This window comes from Paramormyrops kingsleyae, chromosome 19, assembly GCF_048594095.1.
Source record: "Paramormyrops kingsleyae isolate MSU_618 chromosome 19, PKINGS_0.4, whole genome shotgun sequence".
Taxonomy (NCBI): Eukaryota; Metazoa; Chordata; class Actinopteri; order Osteoglossiformes; family Mormyridae; genus Paramormyrops; species Paramormyrops kingsleyae.
Window position 1 is genome coordinate 29,024,307 of NC_132815.1, and position 16,798 is coordinate 29,041,104.

The 16,798-nt window shown below is 43.4% G+C and overlaps 1 protein-coding gene across 2 annotated transcripts in view; it reads right to left on the minus strand.

The window, feature by feature from the left end:
• The window catches only part of LOC111833683 (ena/VASP-like protein), a 64,499-nt gene extending 48,394 nt beyond the window's left edge, over nucleotides 1–16,105 (minus strand). The window contains exon 1 of one of the 2 annotated variants that reach the window (XM_072702506.1): nucleotides 15,627–16,105. In XM_072702506.1, the coding sequence (XP_072558607.1) occupies nucleotides 15,627–15,631 (5 nt within the window). In that variant the 5' untranslated portion in view covers nucleotides 15,632–16,105. The remainder of the gene's footprint in view (nucleotides 1–15,626) is intronic. The other variant, XM_023792196.2, reaches the window with a different exon arrangement.
• Nucleotides 16,106–16,798: the final 693 nt, after the last annotated feature.

The window sequence follows — 16,798 nt, forward strand, 5'->3', positions numbered from 1 at the left end:
ATGTAAGGTACTCCATGTAGGGAGCAGAAATATAAAGTACAGGTATTTTATGGGACCTACTGAAATAAAGGTAGCTGATTATGAGAAAGACCTTGGTGTGTATGTTGATGCTTCCATGTCTCATTCTCGCCAGTGCGGGGAAGCAATAAAAAAGGCCAATAGGATGTTGGGGTATATCTCCAGGTGTGTGGAGTTTAAGTCAAGGGAGGTAATGCTAAGATTATACAATTCCTTGGTGAGACCTCACCTAGAATATTGTATACAGGTTTGGTCACCATATCTTAAAAAGGACATAGCGGCCTTAGAAAAGGTGCAGCGTAGGGCCACAAGAATGATTCCTGGTCTTAGAGGAATGTCATACGAGGAAAGGTTATTTGAGCTAAATCTGTTCAGCCTCAAGCAAAGGAGACTGAGGGGGGACATGATCCAGGTCTATAAGATTCTAACAGGTTTGGATGCTGTTCAACCGAATAGTTACTTCAGCATTAGTTCAAATACAAAAACTCGTGGCCATAGGTGGAAATTAGCGGGAGAACATTTCAAACTGGATTTAAGGAAGCACTTCTTTACACAACGTGTAGTCAGAGTATGGAATAGTCTTCCTGATAACGTAGTGCAAGCTGAATCCTTGGGTTCCTTTAAATCAGAGCTAGATAAGATTTTAACAACTCTGAGCTATTAGTTAAGTTCTCCCCAAGCGAGCTCGATGGGCCGAATGGCCTCCTCTCGTTTGTATAGTTTTTATGTTCTTATATACTTTATATATTAATATTTTTAAACTTATAAAAACAAATGAAAAAATGTATGCCAAAAAAATCTTTAATTTGGCTACTAGAAACATAGGCCTACATAGTGTACTGCTTCACCTTGCTTGTACAGCTAATTTTAAGCGTTTTTGAGGCATTTGCAATTCAATTTCAAAACCTTACAAAAGAGGATACGCAAGTATTGAATGTTTAAAATGTCTAAAACACCTCTAATCATAATAATAGCCACTACAGAATCGCTCTATAATGCAACATGACATCACACCTCTAGCCCCGATATACCCGTCCACCCCAATGTTGATATGAAACCTACAGTACGTCCATGCCCAATGATATGCTACTCCCACTACATCCCACCATTTAAACTTTCAACAAAATAGTTATGTCTTATTCTGGATACGTGCCACCTCTTGTACTTTCAATACAATATACTTTTGGACTCTCTAACTGAAAAACATTAGAATTACAAGTCCAAGCAGTTCCCATACTTTTATACTTTTCACAGGTAAACATTAATCTGACACTGGCTTCTTTATTTATTTTTATTCTCCTCCTCTCTCGTCATGTAATCCTGTTTTCTCTGTTTTTTCCTATATCCCCTGTCTTCCTGACCTGTCTACCCCCTGTAATGTGATGTGTGTATATGTATGGTCGGGTTGATGGCCTGCTTTTCGCTGGTACTTGTGACTAGTGACATGGTGCATTGTAACAGCAATAAAGGGTTTTCATCATCATCATCATCATTACACTGTAGTGGACATGTGTCCATGCAAGACAGATGCATGGATGAATGACTTGCACATGAGTAAAATTACTGGCCATGAAGAGAATAGAATTTTAGGTGATGTGAGTTGAATAAAAATAGATATGCACAGGGAAAAAAAGGCCTGACCCTGCAGAAAACCAAAAATGCTCAAAATCATGCTTCACAGTCATGTGAAAAAATTAGGACACCCCATTAAACATTTAGTTTTTTATTAAGAAATTGCAACATATTGGTATTAAATCTTCTTTCAAATTATATCTTGTAGATGACAGTGATGAAATTGCATCATCTATGCAAAAACAAGAAACAAATTCACTTATTTATGAAAAGAACTTAACTGCGATCCTAATTTCCACTGAGGAAAAAGTTAGGACACCCTCACATTCATCACAATTTAAAATTCCTAGAATTAGATTCAGGTGCACCACATCAGGGGGAAATGATCAGAACATCATTACAGAGCTTTTTGGTGGAGCCTGTCTTATTTAAACGATAGACAATTAGTTTGGTTTGCTCTTGATTGTTGAAATGAGTGGTATCACCATGGTGAGATCCAAAGAGCTCGCTGAGGCCTTCAGAAAGAAGCTTATAGATGCATATGAGTCTGAGAAGGATACAAAAAGATCTCAAGAGAGTTTGCAATCAGCCATTCCACTATCTGGAGAATAATTAAGTGGTGAACATTTAAAACAACTGCCAGTATGGCCAGGGTAGGCTGTCCAAGCAAGTTCAGGCAAAGAACCGACCGCAAGATGCTGAAGTAAGTCTCCAAAAATCCTAAAAGGTCATCACGGGTCATACAGGAAGCTCTTGCCACAGTTCATGTCAAGGTACATGCATCTACCATCAGAAAGAGACTGCACAAGTTTGATTTTCATGGGAGCTGTGCAAGGAGGAAACCCTTGCTGTCAAAAAAACATCTGGGCAACACTGAAGTTTGCCAGAGACCACCTAGACAAAGATTGGGACTTTTGGAACAACATGCTTTGGACTGATGAATCTGAAATTGAATTATTTAGGCACAGTAACAGAGGACATGTTTGGTGTAAACCAAAGACAACTTTTGAGCAAAAGAACCTCATACCAACCGTGAAGCATGGGGGTGGAAATGTCATGGTTTGGGGCTGCTTTGCTGCAGCAGAACCTGGCCAGCTCACCATCATAGAATCCACTATGAATTCTTCATCATAGGGTGCTTGAGGACAATGTGAAAACATCTGTCCAGATGTTGAAGCTGAAGTGGGGTGGACCATGCAAATGAGAATGACCCAAAACTTTCCAGGAAATCTACCAAGGAATGGCTTACAAGAATAAATGGAGAGTTCTGGAATGGTCAAGTCAAAGCCGGATCTGAATCCTATTGAGATGCTGTATGGTGATTTGAAGCAGAAGTGCATGCAGGACACCCTTCAAACATCACACAGCTTAAGGAATTCTGCATTGGAGAGTAGGGAAAACTTTCTGCCAGTCAATGTCAGAGATTAATAGATGGTTATAGGAAACATCTCATTTAGGTTATTTCAGCTAAAGGGGGAAATACTAGTTATTAGGGCACAGGGTGTCCTAACTTTTTCCTCAGTAAGAACTGGCATCTTGGTTAATTTCCTTTGTTAAATAAGTGAATATGTTTCTAGTTTTTGCATGCAATTACATCAGCTCTATCTACTGATATAATTTGAAAGAATATTTAATAATGATATTTTGATATTTCTTAATGAAGAACTAAATATTTAATGGGGTGTCCTAATTTTTTCACATGACTGTAGAAGAATATAATAGCCACCCCTAACCTTGGCCAGGTATTAGCACACAGGACACTAATATGCTTTGACACTAATCAACTGTGGCAGAAATCATATTCATTTTATTCATTTTAAATAAAAAACCTTCCTAGACCCATATTACATACTGTATATTAAATTAGGCATTTTTTATTGGTCTTTTAAGGGTCTTTTAGATTGACCCACACATCATAGTCTATCCCCAACAGCACAGGGAACAAGGTAGTAGACACTCTGATGCACTCATAGTGACATACTCACTAAGGAAATGAGGGAGGGTATCGAAGCATGAGCAAGAAACCCATGTGCACAATGGAAGAACATACAAATGGGACACCAATCACAGTCTGACTGTAGCAGACTCCAGTCCCCAGAAACCCTTGCAGGCACGTCCTGTTCCATTCCCTCAATTACCTTGATTATTTCATTGTGCCCACCTGTGTCTTGTTCTCTTGCCCAATTTAGCCCTTTTCCTCGCAACCATTTTTTTTGTGAGATTGTCAGTGTTTTGTCTTGCATTTGAGTGGTTATCTTCATCTTGCCTTGCTTTATTTTTTTGACCTTTGCTTTTCTTCTTGTGTTTCTGATTCTGCCCAAGTCTTTTGCCTATTTCCTGTGTCTGCTTGTTTTTGACCATTGCTTGTCTTCTGAGTACACAAATGCCTTGTGCTTTGATACCTTTGACCATGTTGCATGCCAGTTTTGACCCTTGCCAGTCTTTTGACCATGCTCTTGTTTTTGTCTTTCATTGTACCAGCTTCAATTCATGACATTAAACCTTATTGTCTTGTGAATCATATTAATCATATTAGTGAGGATCCATTAGCATACATTACTTTGGAACATTTAGATTAATATACACTCACCTAAAGGATTATTAGGAACACCTGTTAAATTTCTCATTAATGCAATTATCTAATCAACCAATCACATGGCAGTTGCTTCAATGCATTTAGGGGTGTGGTCCTGGTCATGACAATCTCCTGAACTCAACTGAATGTCAGAATGGGAAAGAAAGGTGATGTAAGCAATTTTGAGCGTGGCATGGGTGTTGGTGCCAGACGGGCCGGTCTGAGTATTTCACAATCTGCTCAGTTACTGGGATTTTCACGCACAACCATTTCTAGGGTTTACAAAGAATGGTGTGCAAAGGGAAAAACATCCAGTATGCGGCAGTCCTGTGGGCGAAAATGCCTTGTTGATGCTAGAGGTCAGAGGAGAATGGGCCGACTGATTCAAGCTGATAGAAGAGCAGCTTTGACTGAAATAACCACTCGTTACAACCGAGGTATGCAGCAAAGCATTTATGAAGCCACAACACGCACAACCTTGAAGCGGATGGGCTACAACAGCAGAAGACCCCACCGGGTACCACTCATCTCCACTACAAATAGGAAAAATAGGCTACAATTTGCATGAGCTCACCAAAATTGGACAGTTGAAGACTGGAAAAATGTTGCCTGGTCTGATGAGTCTCGATTTCTCTTGAGACATTCAAATGGTAGAGTCAGAATTTGGCGTTAACAGAATGAGAACATGGATCCATATGCCTTGTTACCACTGTGCAGGCTGGTGGTGGTGGTGTAATGGTGTGGGGGATGTTTTCTTGGCACACTTTAGGCCCCTTAGTGCCAATTGGGCATCGTTTAAATGCCACGGCCTACCTGAGCATTGTTTCTGACCATGTCCATCCCTTTATGACCACCATGTACCCATCCTCTGATGGCTACTTCCAGCAGGATAATGCACCATGTCACAAAGCTCGAATCATTTCAAATTGGTTTCTTGAACATGACAATGAATTCACTACTACAATGGCCCCCACAGTCACCAGATCTCAACCCAATAGAGCATCTTTGGGATGTGGTGGAACGGGAGCTTCGTGCCCTGGATGTGCATCCCACAAATCTCCATCAACTGCAAGATGCTATCCTATCAATATGGGCCAACATTTCTAAAGAATGCTTTCAGCACCTTGTAGAATTAAGGCAATTCTGAAGGCAAAAGGGGGTCAAACACCGTATTAGTTTGGTGTTCCTAATAATCCTTTAGGTGAGTGTATAAGATTCAGGGGTCACCAACTTCTGATGAGCCACACTAGTGATTAGTGTAAATACTAGGAGCAGGTGTGGCTCATCAGAAGCCAGGTAGGATAGAAAACTTACTGGATAGTAGCCCTCCAGGACCGGAGTTGGTGACCCCTGTATAAGATACACTTAATTGGTTTATTTAACTCTTCCAAGAACACAATTTTGACCATGTTCTACAACAGGGGTGCCCAACTCCAGTCCAGGAGGGCCGGAGCCCTGTGTAGCTTAGTTCTTTCCCTGTTCCATAAATGATTCAGCTCAAGAGCTGTGTGGTAATTAGTACAATCAGGTGTGTTAAATGAGGGGAAACCCAAAAATGTGTAGGGCTCTGGCCCTCCAGGACTGGAGTTGGGTATTCCTGTTCTACAAACTGCAGTTACTTTTGAAAAAGAATAAATTTAATAAAAAGTTTTGCTATAAAAACCTGTCCCTTATTCAAGCTAATTTTCAGGTCAGAAAGTTGGGGTATTTCTCTGTGTTCCACCGTTAAATTGAACAATTAAACAGATTACTCCTGTTCAAGAATAGCCATTATGTCCTGCCCTGATCGTCCGCTCCTTCCGTGTGCCACACCCCCTCGTTAACCTTGTGTGGATTCCCCGTGTTTACCAGCTGTTCCTATCATTAGTCCATTGTATTTAGTCTGTGTTTCTGTTTGTTTCCCCAGTCCGGTCATTGTGATATCAGCCTGCGTTTTGCCTGTTCCTTTTGTTGCCACTTCAATTAAACCCCATATTTGCCCAGACTCTTGGCGTCCTGTGCTTTTGCCTACGCTCTGTGTGCCATCAAGCGTGACAGAATGACTGGACTCGTAAAACAGGTAACCCCCCTGACTAAGGATTCCTACCTTGGTCTAGTTGACGAGGTTATGTATTGGCTTGCTCTAAGTCCGAGAGGATCCCCTCCTTCTGGCTATAGCCAGCCAGAGCAGGGACGTTTAAGAGAAGATGTCCCTACCCGGCTGAGAAGCGGGGTGGCAGAAGCAAACATGTGGAAGGTAGCCCTCGCAAGCGGACTGCCATTTGGTCTGCTCTCTGAGCAACCGGAGGTACCCGAAACGCCGCCACCCACCGCAGGAAGGCGGAAGAAAAAGTGGAGAAAACGCGGGCAGGAAGACGTGCAGGAGGTGTGTCTGGGGGCTGTCTCTCTCTCTGCTGCTTCCTTAGCCAGGTGTTGGGAGAACCCCCTTCCAATTCTGAACCCGGCGGTGTTCGCTCCTGTTACCGCCTGCCCTGACCATCCGCCCACTGCATCGCTGTCCACGTCAGCTGCTTGCCCCTTTTCCGGGACGTGCCTGGCCCGTAAAGGGGCCAGGTCCATTTGGGACTCCATCCTGCGGGTCCCTAAGTTCCCGAACTGAGCAGCGCCCCCAGTAGTTCCTGTGCCGGCTGTTCCCGCAGCCCCCACAGTAGTTCCCGTGCCTCCTGCTCCTGCGGCGCCCCCAAAGGTTCCTGTGCCTCCTGCTCTTGTGCCACCCTCAGAGGTTGCTGCGGTGCCCCCTGCTGGCCCAGTGTCGACGTTTCATACACCGCCCAAGCCTCATGCTGTGGCTGCTGCACCACCTCCTGAGGCTGCCGTGCCCTCCACGGTTCTTGCTTCGTCGCCCGAGGTCCCGGCAGCATCGCTGCCATCCCCTGTGGGTCCTGCTCAGTCCCCCGTGGCTCCTGAGGTCCCTGCTTTGCCCCTGGTGGTTCCAGTCCCTGCTTGGGGGTTCCCAGGCCAGGGGTGAATGCTCAGCTCCTGGAGGTTCCTGCACCACCCCCGGAGGTTCTGGCTGTGCCCGTGGTTCCTGGCCCAACGGTCCCTGCTCTTGCCCCCGCTCAGCTCCCCGAGGTTCCTGCACCTCCTGCTCAGTCCCCCGTGGATCCTGCGCCTCCTGCTCAGTCCCCCGTGGATCCTGCGCCTCCTGCTCAGTCCCCCGTGGTTCCTGCGCCTCCTGCTTCATCCCCCAGGGTTTCAGTGCCAGAGGCTGAAGCCCTGCCCCCAGTGGTCCCCGACCCGGCAGCCTCTGCCCTGCTTTCTGGGACTCCAGACCGGGCCGTTCCGGTGTGCCCCTGGAGGTCCCCGCGCCCACGGCTCCTGCTCTGGCGCCCGAGGTCCCCGTGCCCACAGCTCCTGCTCTGGCGTCCGCTCCCGAGGAGCCAGTCCCTGTGATATCCACTCCTGTAGTCCACGCTCCACCCTGTAAGGAGTTGGCCCCAGCTCCGCCTGTACCCGACGTCCCGGCCCAGGCTCCGCCCATGCCATGCCCGTCGGCTCCAGCCCCAGCAGCCAACGCGCTACCGCACGAGGGTCCAGCCCCATGAGCTCCCAGTCTCCGCGGTCCCGGCTCCCTCGGCCCCGTCCCCGAGGAGGTCCCTGATGACCTGATCCCTGCTCCTTCCTCCACAATGAAGCTGGAGGAGGAGCTGTAGTGGGACCACTCGGGGATCGCTCTGACCATGCCCGTGGACCCCTCCAGGGGGTCACCCCAACCATCGGCACCTCATCACGGTGGTTCACGGCCGGGTTTCTGCCTCTCGGCCTCCCGGAAAGGGAGGGGACACTGACATCGGGGTAGACTCCCGGAATTACCCTTACTACCCCAGGTTCCAACTCGGCGGTTGGTCCCGGCTTCACCCAGGGCACCTCGTCGGGTCCCCCGCCCGGCGCCTCTTCGATCGGCTGCGGGTTCTCCGCCCGTGACTCGTGGGTTGTCTGCACCTGAACTGGCTGTGGTTGCGCCCCCGCTGGCCACAGCTACGGCTCCCCTCTCCCCTCCGCCACAGTCCCTTTCAGCTCCCTCCTCGCCATCTCCACCAGCCCTTTAACCTGCGTCCTCGCCACCCTCGATGTACCCTTCAGCCCTTGCTTCAGCCTCACGGTCGCCTACTGCTCCGGCGGCCTCCACCTCACGCCCGCTGACCAATAAAGGCCAGATTTAGAATATTTTATATCGTTCGAAAACGTACCATTTTTACACTTTATTAGCACTAACTAGCAATTAGGAATCGATTCCCCGGTTGCACTTCCCGTTGTGGCTGAGCATGCATATAGCTAAGAGTGCACGTTCTGCAGCCAATGCCATACCCTTTTGTGCGCTTTCAATCGACAGTCTCAGAAATCAGCTACCACGCCTTGAATCTCTGACGTAATTTCCTGTTTTAATTACAAAACGAGCAGAAAATTGCGAAGCGCGCAGGGATTTTGGAAGCGAGCAGAAAACTAAGAAGTGCGCAAGAAACGGTGAATCGAGCATGAGGCTGCGAGAAGCGAGCGCGAAACAGTGAATCGAGCGCGAGGCTGCGAGAAGCGAGTGCTCTTATCTGCGATTCAAAGGCGCAGTGCGCGCTCGCAGTGTCTGTTTTGCTCGGTTTATCTATGCGTCTGCGCTCTCGTATATTTGGCAGTGATCTCACTCCATAAATAATTACTATTGCACAATTCATCAGTCAGAAGTAATGTCTTACAATTGCATCCCTGACCAAATGTCCAGACTGTCCCTCATTTGGAAAGAACATTGGAGGTTGCTCTGGTTGCTCTTCATCAAGCTCAAGTCCATCATATATGTCATCAAGAGGAACGTTATGCCTGGTGGCGATGTCATGTAAGACAATACAGGCTAATATTATATGGCATGCAGGTTCCACCCGCAAGTAGTTAAGGCATGCAAAGCGCCTCTTCAGTAGTCCATTTAAAAGCTCAATTGCACATCTTCTTTTGCAATGTGTAGAGTTGCAACGTGCCTGCTTAGGTGTGTTTGCAACTGGAAAATGGGTCATCAGCCATGGTAAGAGTGGATAAGAAATGTCTCCCAGTATTATGCCATTTGGTTGGTCAGACTGGAGCTCTCTGTAGAGTGCGCTCTCCCTCAGTACACGTGCATCATGGACAGACCCTGGCCACTAGACAACACAGTTTGTGATGATGTGGTAAACGTTGCCCACAAGTTGGATATTGATGCTGTGCCTCCCTGTTCGGTTCACATACTCCCCCTCCCTCTCCTGAGGTGCTTGGATATGCATACGAGTACAATCAATAACACCGTTAGTATTAGGCATGATCCCCAAAAGATAAAAACTGCACGTAGTTTGAGCCATTTGGTCATCCTTGGGAAATGAAAAAGATTCACTGACTGGCCAATGCAACTGAGACAGCTTTCACCACATTACTAATTGTTGATTTTTCCACTTCCATATTGTCACCAACAACCTGGTTGAAAGTCCCAGAGGCATAAAAGCACAGTGCAATTAGGCAATGTTCCTCCACAGACAGAGCATGACTCTTTTGGCTTCTGTGCTGTAACTTTGGCCTGACAAGGTCTGCAATGTACTTGATATCATCTCTCCCAAAGCAAAAGCAGGCATATAGTTCCTCTGTAGTATATTGCTCAAGTGGTTGGGCATGCTCAGCATACACCCTTTCACGGTATCTTCTCCTTCCCAACCTGTGGTGGTGATGATGAACAATACCTGCCATGCTGATACCTCTGTAAACCTATGACATAGGTGTGTAAGAAATGGGTGATTTTAAATGGTCACACACTCATTAAGCAGTAACGAGCTGATTGGTTTGTCAAAAGGGCTTAATTTCAGAGTGGCACAAAACCAAGCAAGTTGGAGGGTGTTGGGTGCCATTATTCCACCATAGTAGGATGTTTCAGTTCATTAAATGGTAGAGAGGACAAAGCACTAGAAAACCAGCTTTGGTAATCCTGAAAATTCTGTATTTGGATAACAGTGATCCAATCCAGTGTTGCTTTGAAAAACTGGCATAAAAGTAAAATATATTACCAGATCCTGGATAGCAAAACAAGGGGTTTCAAAATCCCGATCACTAGGCCCTGGGCCCAGTTGTTCAAAAGTAATCCAATGGGATTTCAGATAACGGATTGGATTGAATCTTGAAAACAGGTTGTTCAAAGGGAAAAGAGGGATTCTGAAATCAGATCAGATCACCTAATCCAATCTTGGTTTTAATCTAGATCAGGGTTCTTCAACTCTGGACCTCAATTCCAAATCCAGACATGAAGCCTTTTGGTATAGTCAAGAGAAAAAAAATCCCCGTGAGATATCTGTACTCAAACAAAATCTCAAAGCTCAAAACAAAAAGCTCTAATGTCCATTGTATTTTAATGACAATAATTACTATTATTCAATTCACCAGTCAGAAGTAATTACAGTTGTGTCCCTCATTTTGAGAGAACATTGGAGGTTGCTCTGGTTTATTGTGGTGTTTTCTGTTTGTTCAAATTAAAACACATAATGGCTATTTGTAGTGACTGGTATTTTAGGTCTACCTGTTGTTCTTGACATAGCCAGTAGGCTACACTGTTGGTTCCATTTAATGTACTAGTAAACCAGATTTAGTAATCCTGAAAATTCTGCATTTGGATAACAGTGATCCAATCCAGTGTTGCTTTGAAAAACCAGCATAAAAGTAAAATGGATTACCAAATCCTGGATAGCAAAACAAGGGATTTCAAAATCCGGATTACTTTGATCTGGATTAAATTGTTTGAACAATTGGGTCCTGGTGTCTCTTAAAGAGTTTGAGTTGTCAATGTCATGTATATTGGGCTCCCCATTCCAGAAATCCCTTAGTCAATACTTTTATGGGCCTTTGGGCGTGCTTTCTTTACCAGGTCTTGGTCAATAATAACATGGTCCCCACTAAGCCCTGACACAGTGAGTCCCCGACACAGACCTGTCCCCTATACAATGCAGCTCCTGAAACCATGACAAAGAGCTGTCCCCAAAACAGTACTGGACCTGACACAGAGCTTTCCACAAAATAGTGCTGTCCCTGACACAGAGCTGTCCCCAACACAGAGCTGTCCCTGACATAGTGCAGCTCCAGATACCATGACACAGTGCTGTCCCTGACTCAGAGCTGTCCCTCATACAGTGCTGTCCATGAAACCCCAACAGAGTGTATTCCCTGACAGAGTTGTCACTGACACAGTGCCGTCCCTGACACAATGCTATCCTCAACACAGTGCTGTGGCAATGTGCTGTCCCCAGTATACAATGTTCAAGTTATGGCTTAAAGAAACATGCACATCAAAGTGTGTGCTGTACACTTTAAAAACTGTGCTGCACCTTACCTTGATAATCTCCCGTGACCCCAAAATAACTCAACCAGATGCTGCTTGCCTGTCCCAGAATCTTCTCCAGGATAATCCTGTTACTGATCTACTCCTCCATTTCAGACCGCCTTTATTCTTTCTCCAGGTGTGATATTGATGGGGTGAAATTATTTCACTCTATGACTACAGTTGCTGTTTTCATGCATCATTAAAACATTCAGTTACTGAATGCTGAATGCCAAGAATGTACACAATAAATTGAGACTTTCTAATGACCTCTGTGTCACGATACAGGTTAATGTATCCAAAAGGAAGTGCCATTTTCCTTGATTTGGTTGAAATCTTATTCTGAACAAGTACATCAAATGTGAACTCCATATCCAGTACAAAAACACTAAACACATCATTGATGTACAAAACATGTGGTAAGATTTCAATGAGAAATAAAAAGGGTACAATGTAGGTAACACTCTGGGCAAGATGTCAGTCCATTACAGGGCACAGATACATCATGGACAAATCAAAGACATATATTCACCTAATTACATGTCTTTGAACTGTGGGGAGTAACCATTGCACCTGGAGGAAACTCAGAGATGAACCCACCAGCCAGGAGTTATAAGCTGGCAGCATAACCAACTGAAATGCTGCACCACTCTCATTTTGCACTACAAAGCTCCCAGATGAACTAGGTTACACAGAACGCCTTAATATGTAACATAAATGACCCCACCTGTGTCCAATCCGAATACTTCAATTGATTTCAATATTGTGCTGGGGCCAATTCGCTGTGCAGATTGTGAAATGTCATCATCAAGACCCTGCACTGGATGGGGGATTATGAAGGGACAAATTGCTTACATGTAATAAATGCTTACAGATTGTGATTTCTTACGCTTCTCCCATCAATACTGAATCAAAGGGCAGGTTCAAAACATTTTAACTACTTTTTGAAACTTTCTATAAAGTGTCATTATTTTCATTTTCATGGATGACTGGAGTGTTTTACAGCTCAGCAAATTAAACTAAAAGTGAAATAAATCTTCCGACAGCAGAATAGAAACAATGTACAAGGGTAGGAAGGCTCATTACTGCGAATTATTTTGTGATGAATACAGTTCCACAGCTTTAGCATTATTTCAGAGTTGTTAAATTATTAAAAGTGAAAACAGTGTACAAATGAAGCGCATTCTTCATTCCAGAATATATTTTCTGAAACACTGCTAATACTTCATCCATCTTCCAAACACCTACCCAGTACAGGGTCAAGGGGGCCTATGTTGGGCAGAAAAAGGGTACAAGCCCAGGAAGCGCCCTGGACAGAACAACAATCTACAGCAAGGCAATTCATAAATTTAAACTTACATAAGATGTTGTTGCTCTGTGGAAGAAACGCAGATGCAACACAGGGTGGTAGCATTCGAGCCCGAAACCGTGCAAATGTGAGGCAATAGTGCTGGCCAAATTTATTCATTTAAAAACCCAGAATTCTATTTAAAATGAAGTATTCATAACTTCACATTTAAATATCTTTAAATCACTCACATTAGCAAATGCATTTATTAGGGTAAACAGGCATAAAGACATAGACCTCTTCTAAGTATAAGCATTGTTGGAAGGCCTATTGCTGCAATCATGCACATTGCACTTATAAAAAAAAATATTAAAAACACAACAATAAAAACAACTAAAACTGTAAGTTGTTTTTGGGGAAAGCATGCAAAATTCTATTTTATTTTAATGACAGTAAGAAGATGCTTTGTTTTGTTATATACCATCTTTAGTAGGCCATGTAAAAAAGCAGCTAAAAGCAATGTGTGGAGTTTTTATTATGATTATCATGAGACTTCCAGCTGCTATGGGGATAACTCAAACATAATTTAGCTCAGGGGTAGGCAGTCCTGATCCTGGAGTGCCAGTATCCAGTAGGTTTTCCATTCAACCTGATGACTTACTATCTGCCTGAGATCAGGTGTAGTTCAACAGAGACCAAGTAGGATAGAAAACTGGCACTCCAGTTCAGGGTTGCCTACACCTGATCTAACAGATCTACATCAAAGACCACATGCAGTAATTAAGACCTATATGTAAAATCATCCCTTATACTTAGATACTAATGTGCTAGGATGTATTGGAAAGTTGTGTACATCTAAAAAAATCAGGTGCTACAATATTTACAACTCACATGTAGGTCTGTTTACACTATTGACTTTTCAAAACAATTTAATACCGTTACCAATAAATCAACTATCCATCTTCAAACCACATGTCTTGGTCAGGGTCACAGGGCCTGAAGCATTATCCTAGGCAGTATAGGGGACGCAGCTGGAGACATTGGGTGGGATGCCAGTCCATCACAGGGCACATGCACATTCACAAGCACATAATGACTGCATGTCTTTGTGCTGCAGGAGGACACCACAGTATCCAGGGACACAGGGAGAACATGCAAACTCCACACAGAACTAAAGTGGATGTGAGATTCCAAACAGGGTTACCCAACGAGCCACAGTACCACCCTCTGTAAGTCATAGCAGTCAATAACAGCAATTAGAAAATAATGCTACTGATGTAGTGGCAAAGTAAGATCACTGCTGTTTTTATTGTATAGCACATTATGGTAGCTGAATGGGTGAACAATAGTCAGGTTGTGGGTTTGAATCCAGGCCCCTGCATGATATGTATGGCATTTGCACGTAGTCTCAGATTGTTTGTCTTTCCTCTCTGATTTCAGCTGGTGGTTTACATGCTTTTTGTGTAAATGTCGCACTGTTTCTGTGTGTGTGCCCAAGGATGGCCTGATAGATAATACGTTGTAATTATTATTATTATTTTATTATTCTTTAGGCCTATGTGGTTTTTGTCGAACATTTCTCCGTCAAAATGAAAAATTGCAAACTGCCCCAATAAAAGGAATTTAACTCTTAACCATTAACAGCACATTGAAAAAACAGAGACATATGTAAAACAACAGATATACGTCAAATAAAACGTCGGGAGGTTTCGCATTTATTCGTCATACATTTACGTTTACTTTTAAATGTGGGGTAAAATGACTGACAGCTAGAATATCGTGAACTGTTATTTAAATAAGTAATGATTTTAAATATTTAATTCATACAGCTGTTAAAATATGCGCATAATCGATAAATTTAGAGGGTTGGTTGCCTTTGGCGTCTACATACCGACATACACAGACAAACAGTCATATTTTCATTAATTTCAAGAACAATGTCCTTAATGAGCAAAGTCTGGGTTTATGCACTCGCGAGTGGTAATAGCATAAGCCGCATAGTTTCGCCTTTCCCCCCCTTCTGCCTTTTAATGTGATAGCTGAATGCTACTAAAATGCGAGAATTTTTACACATTTTATAGAAATAAGTCGAACCCAAGGCAGTACATTTTTAGCGAGGGTATGGCCTTTCACTATTTAAAACACCCCATCACAATTTATTATTATTATTATTATTATTATTATTATCGTTACGTATACAAGAGCATAATAACGATCATTGTGACAATCACGTTCAGTCAATACGGCCATTTCGTCATTTGCTTTCGCCGGTAACCGGATGCGATGCTGCGGCCACGGCGGTCCTCCCCTTCAAGTACGATCTTGCGGCACCCCTCGACTTATTATATCCATGTCATATTTTATCGTATAATCATCATCATCATCATCATCATCATCATCACTAATGTGTTACAAATACGAACACAAGCGGAGGTTTAAACAATGTAAGATAAAGGGATAACAAACCACTAGGCAAGACTAAGGTAATCGGTATAGAGGGGTATATCACACACTGAATATTATAATGAAGTAATGGAAGACGTATGTATCGTTAATGTCAGTGCCGCAGGAAACCCACCGCGCCGTATTAAACCGCTGTTCACCAAAAGCGATCACACTGCTGCATTGGCCGGATCGCATCATTGTTAGTAACTGCGTTTTTCAAGCGCTCTAATATGCCCATATTGAAGAAATATATTTTGAAAGACAAAAATATAAAAACAAGTAAAGCAAATTATCTATTTAGCAGCGTAAAGCACGAAAGACAGTAAATCTGTCAGCATTTAGGCACCTTACATTGTGAAATACCATACGGTCTGATAATTTTGCATGGTGTGTCAGACGAGACAAATGCCGCTTACCTCATTCTTCCCTTTTTCTCTTGTAAGACTGACAAAAATCCGTTGATTGGTATTTATTTGAAGACTCCACTGCGCAGCTATAACAAAGAGAAATCTCAGTCTGGTAATTTTAACTTGATATTTTGTATATTAGGCCAGCCAAGCAGCGTAAGCAATGTCAATGTGTTGCTGATGCTGACGAGCGACGCCTGGGAAAAGCTACAGACTTCAAATTGCAAATGTTCTCTCTTAACCTTTTTGCGGACTACCATTCCCCTCTAGTTATTTTCCGCGTATCCCCTGTCCTATGTTGATGCATCGATGTCTGCTGTTGTTGTAAAATGGCACGGCGTTGCGTCTAACAGTTGTCCTTTAGTTGCCATCTTCCGTTCTTTTTCCTGCAGGGTTTACAGAGAAAGGGGGATGAGAGGTGGACACAACCTTACGATGCTGTGCTGCCCACTTGCGACAGCACCGCCCTACAATACAGCGGTCATGGGTAAAATAGGAGCGCACATGTCCGCCCGCTGTCTGACTCAGGTTTAACAAACTGCCTGTAATATTGTTTTAAGGGTTAAATGGGCATAAATAATAATAATATAAAAACGGGTTTCCATACCATTTTTGCAATGCAAAAGTATTCGAATATGCAGCTAATAATTTATGGTTCCGAGAATGTTATTTTATAGTTACGGGAGTGATATCCTGAAGGTTTGTTTTGGAGTCCTATGGTTTGCCAGGAAATATGTTTTCAGCGTAAATATATAACGTTAATTTTGCTTGCATGTTTTGGTTTATGGATCATTCTCCTAAAGTTTGCAATGCGGGAACCTTTGGATAACCTTTGGGTACCGTTCCTGTTTGGTTATATTAATGTTCTCCTAACCAATGCTATACAAGAACCCTTTGGAAAGCCTTATGGCAACGTTCCAGTTAGGTTCTCTACCGTTATAGAAAGGTTCATGTAATGTTAGAAGTCTCAGAATGTTTGGAGAACGTTACGAGAAGATTTTTGTAAAATAATCATAGGAGAACCATAGCCTAACATTAGTTGAGTGGTAAATTTGGATTGGGACTTTAAAACATTTACCTTGCTTGTTTTGCAAGACATGACAATAAAAATAACTTTACTGTATAATGATTGGACTATTTTAGTGCAATAAATTAGCTGTACATAACATTTAAACAAGGTG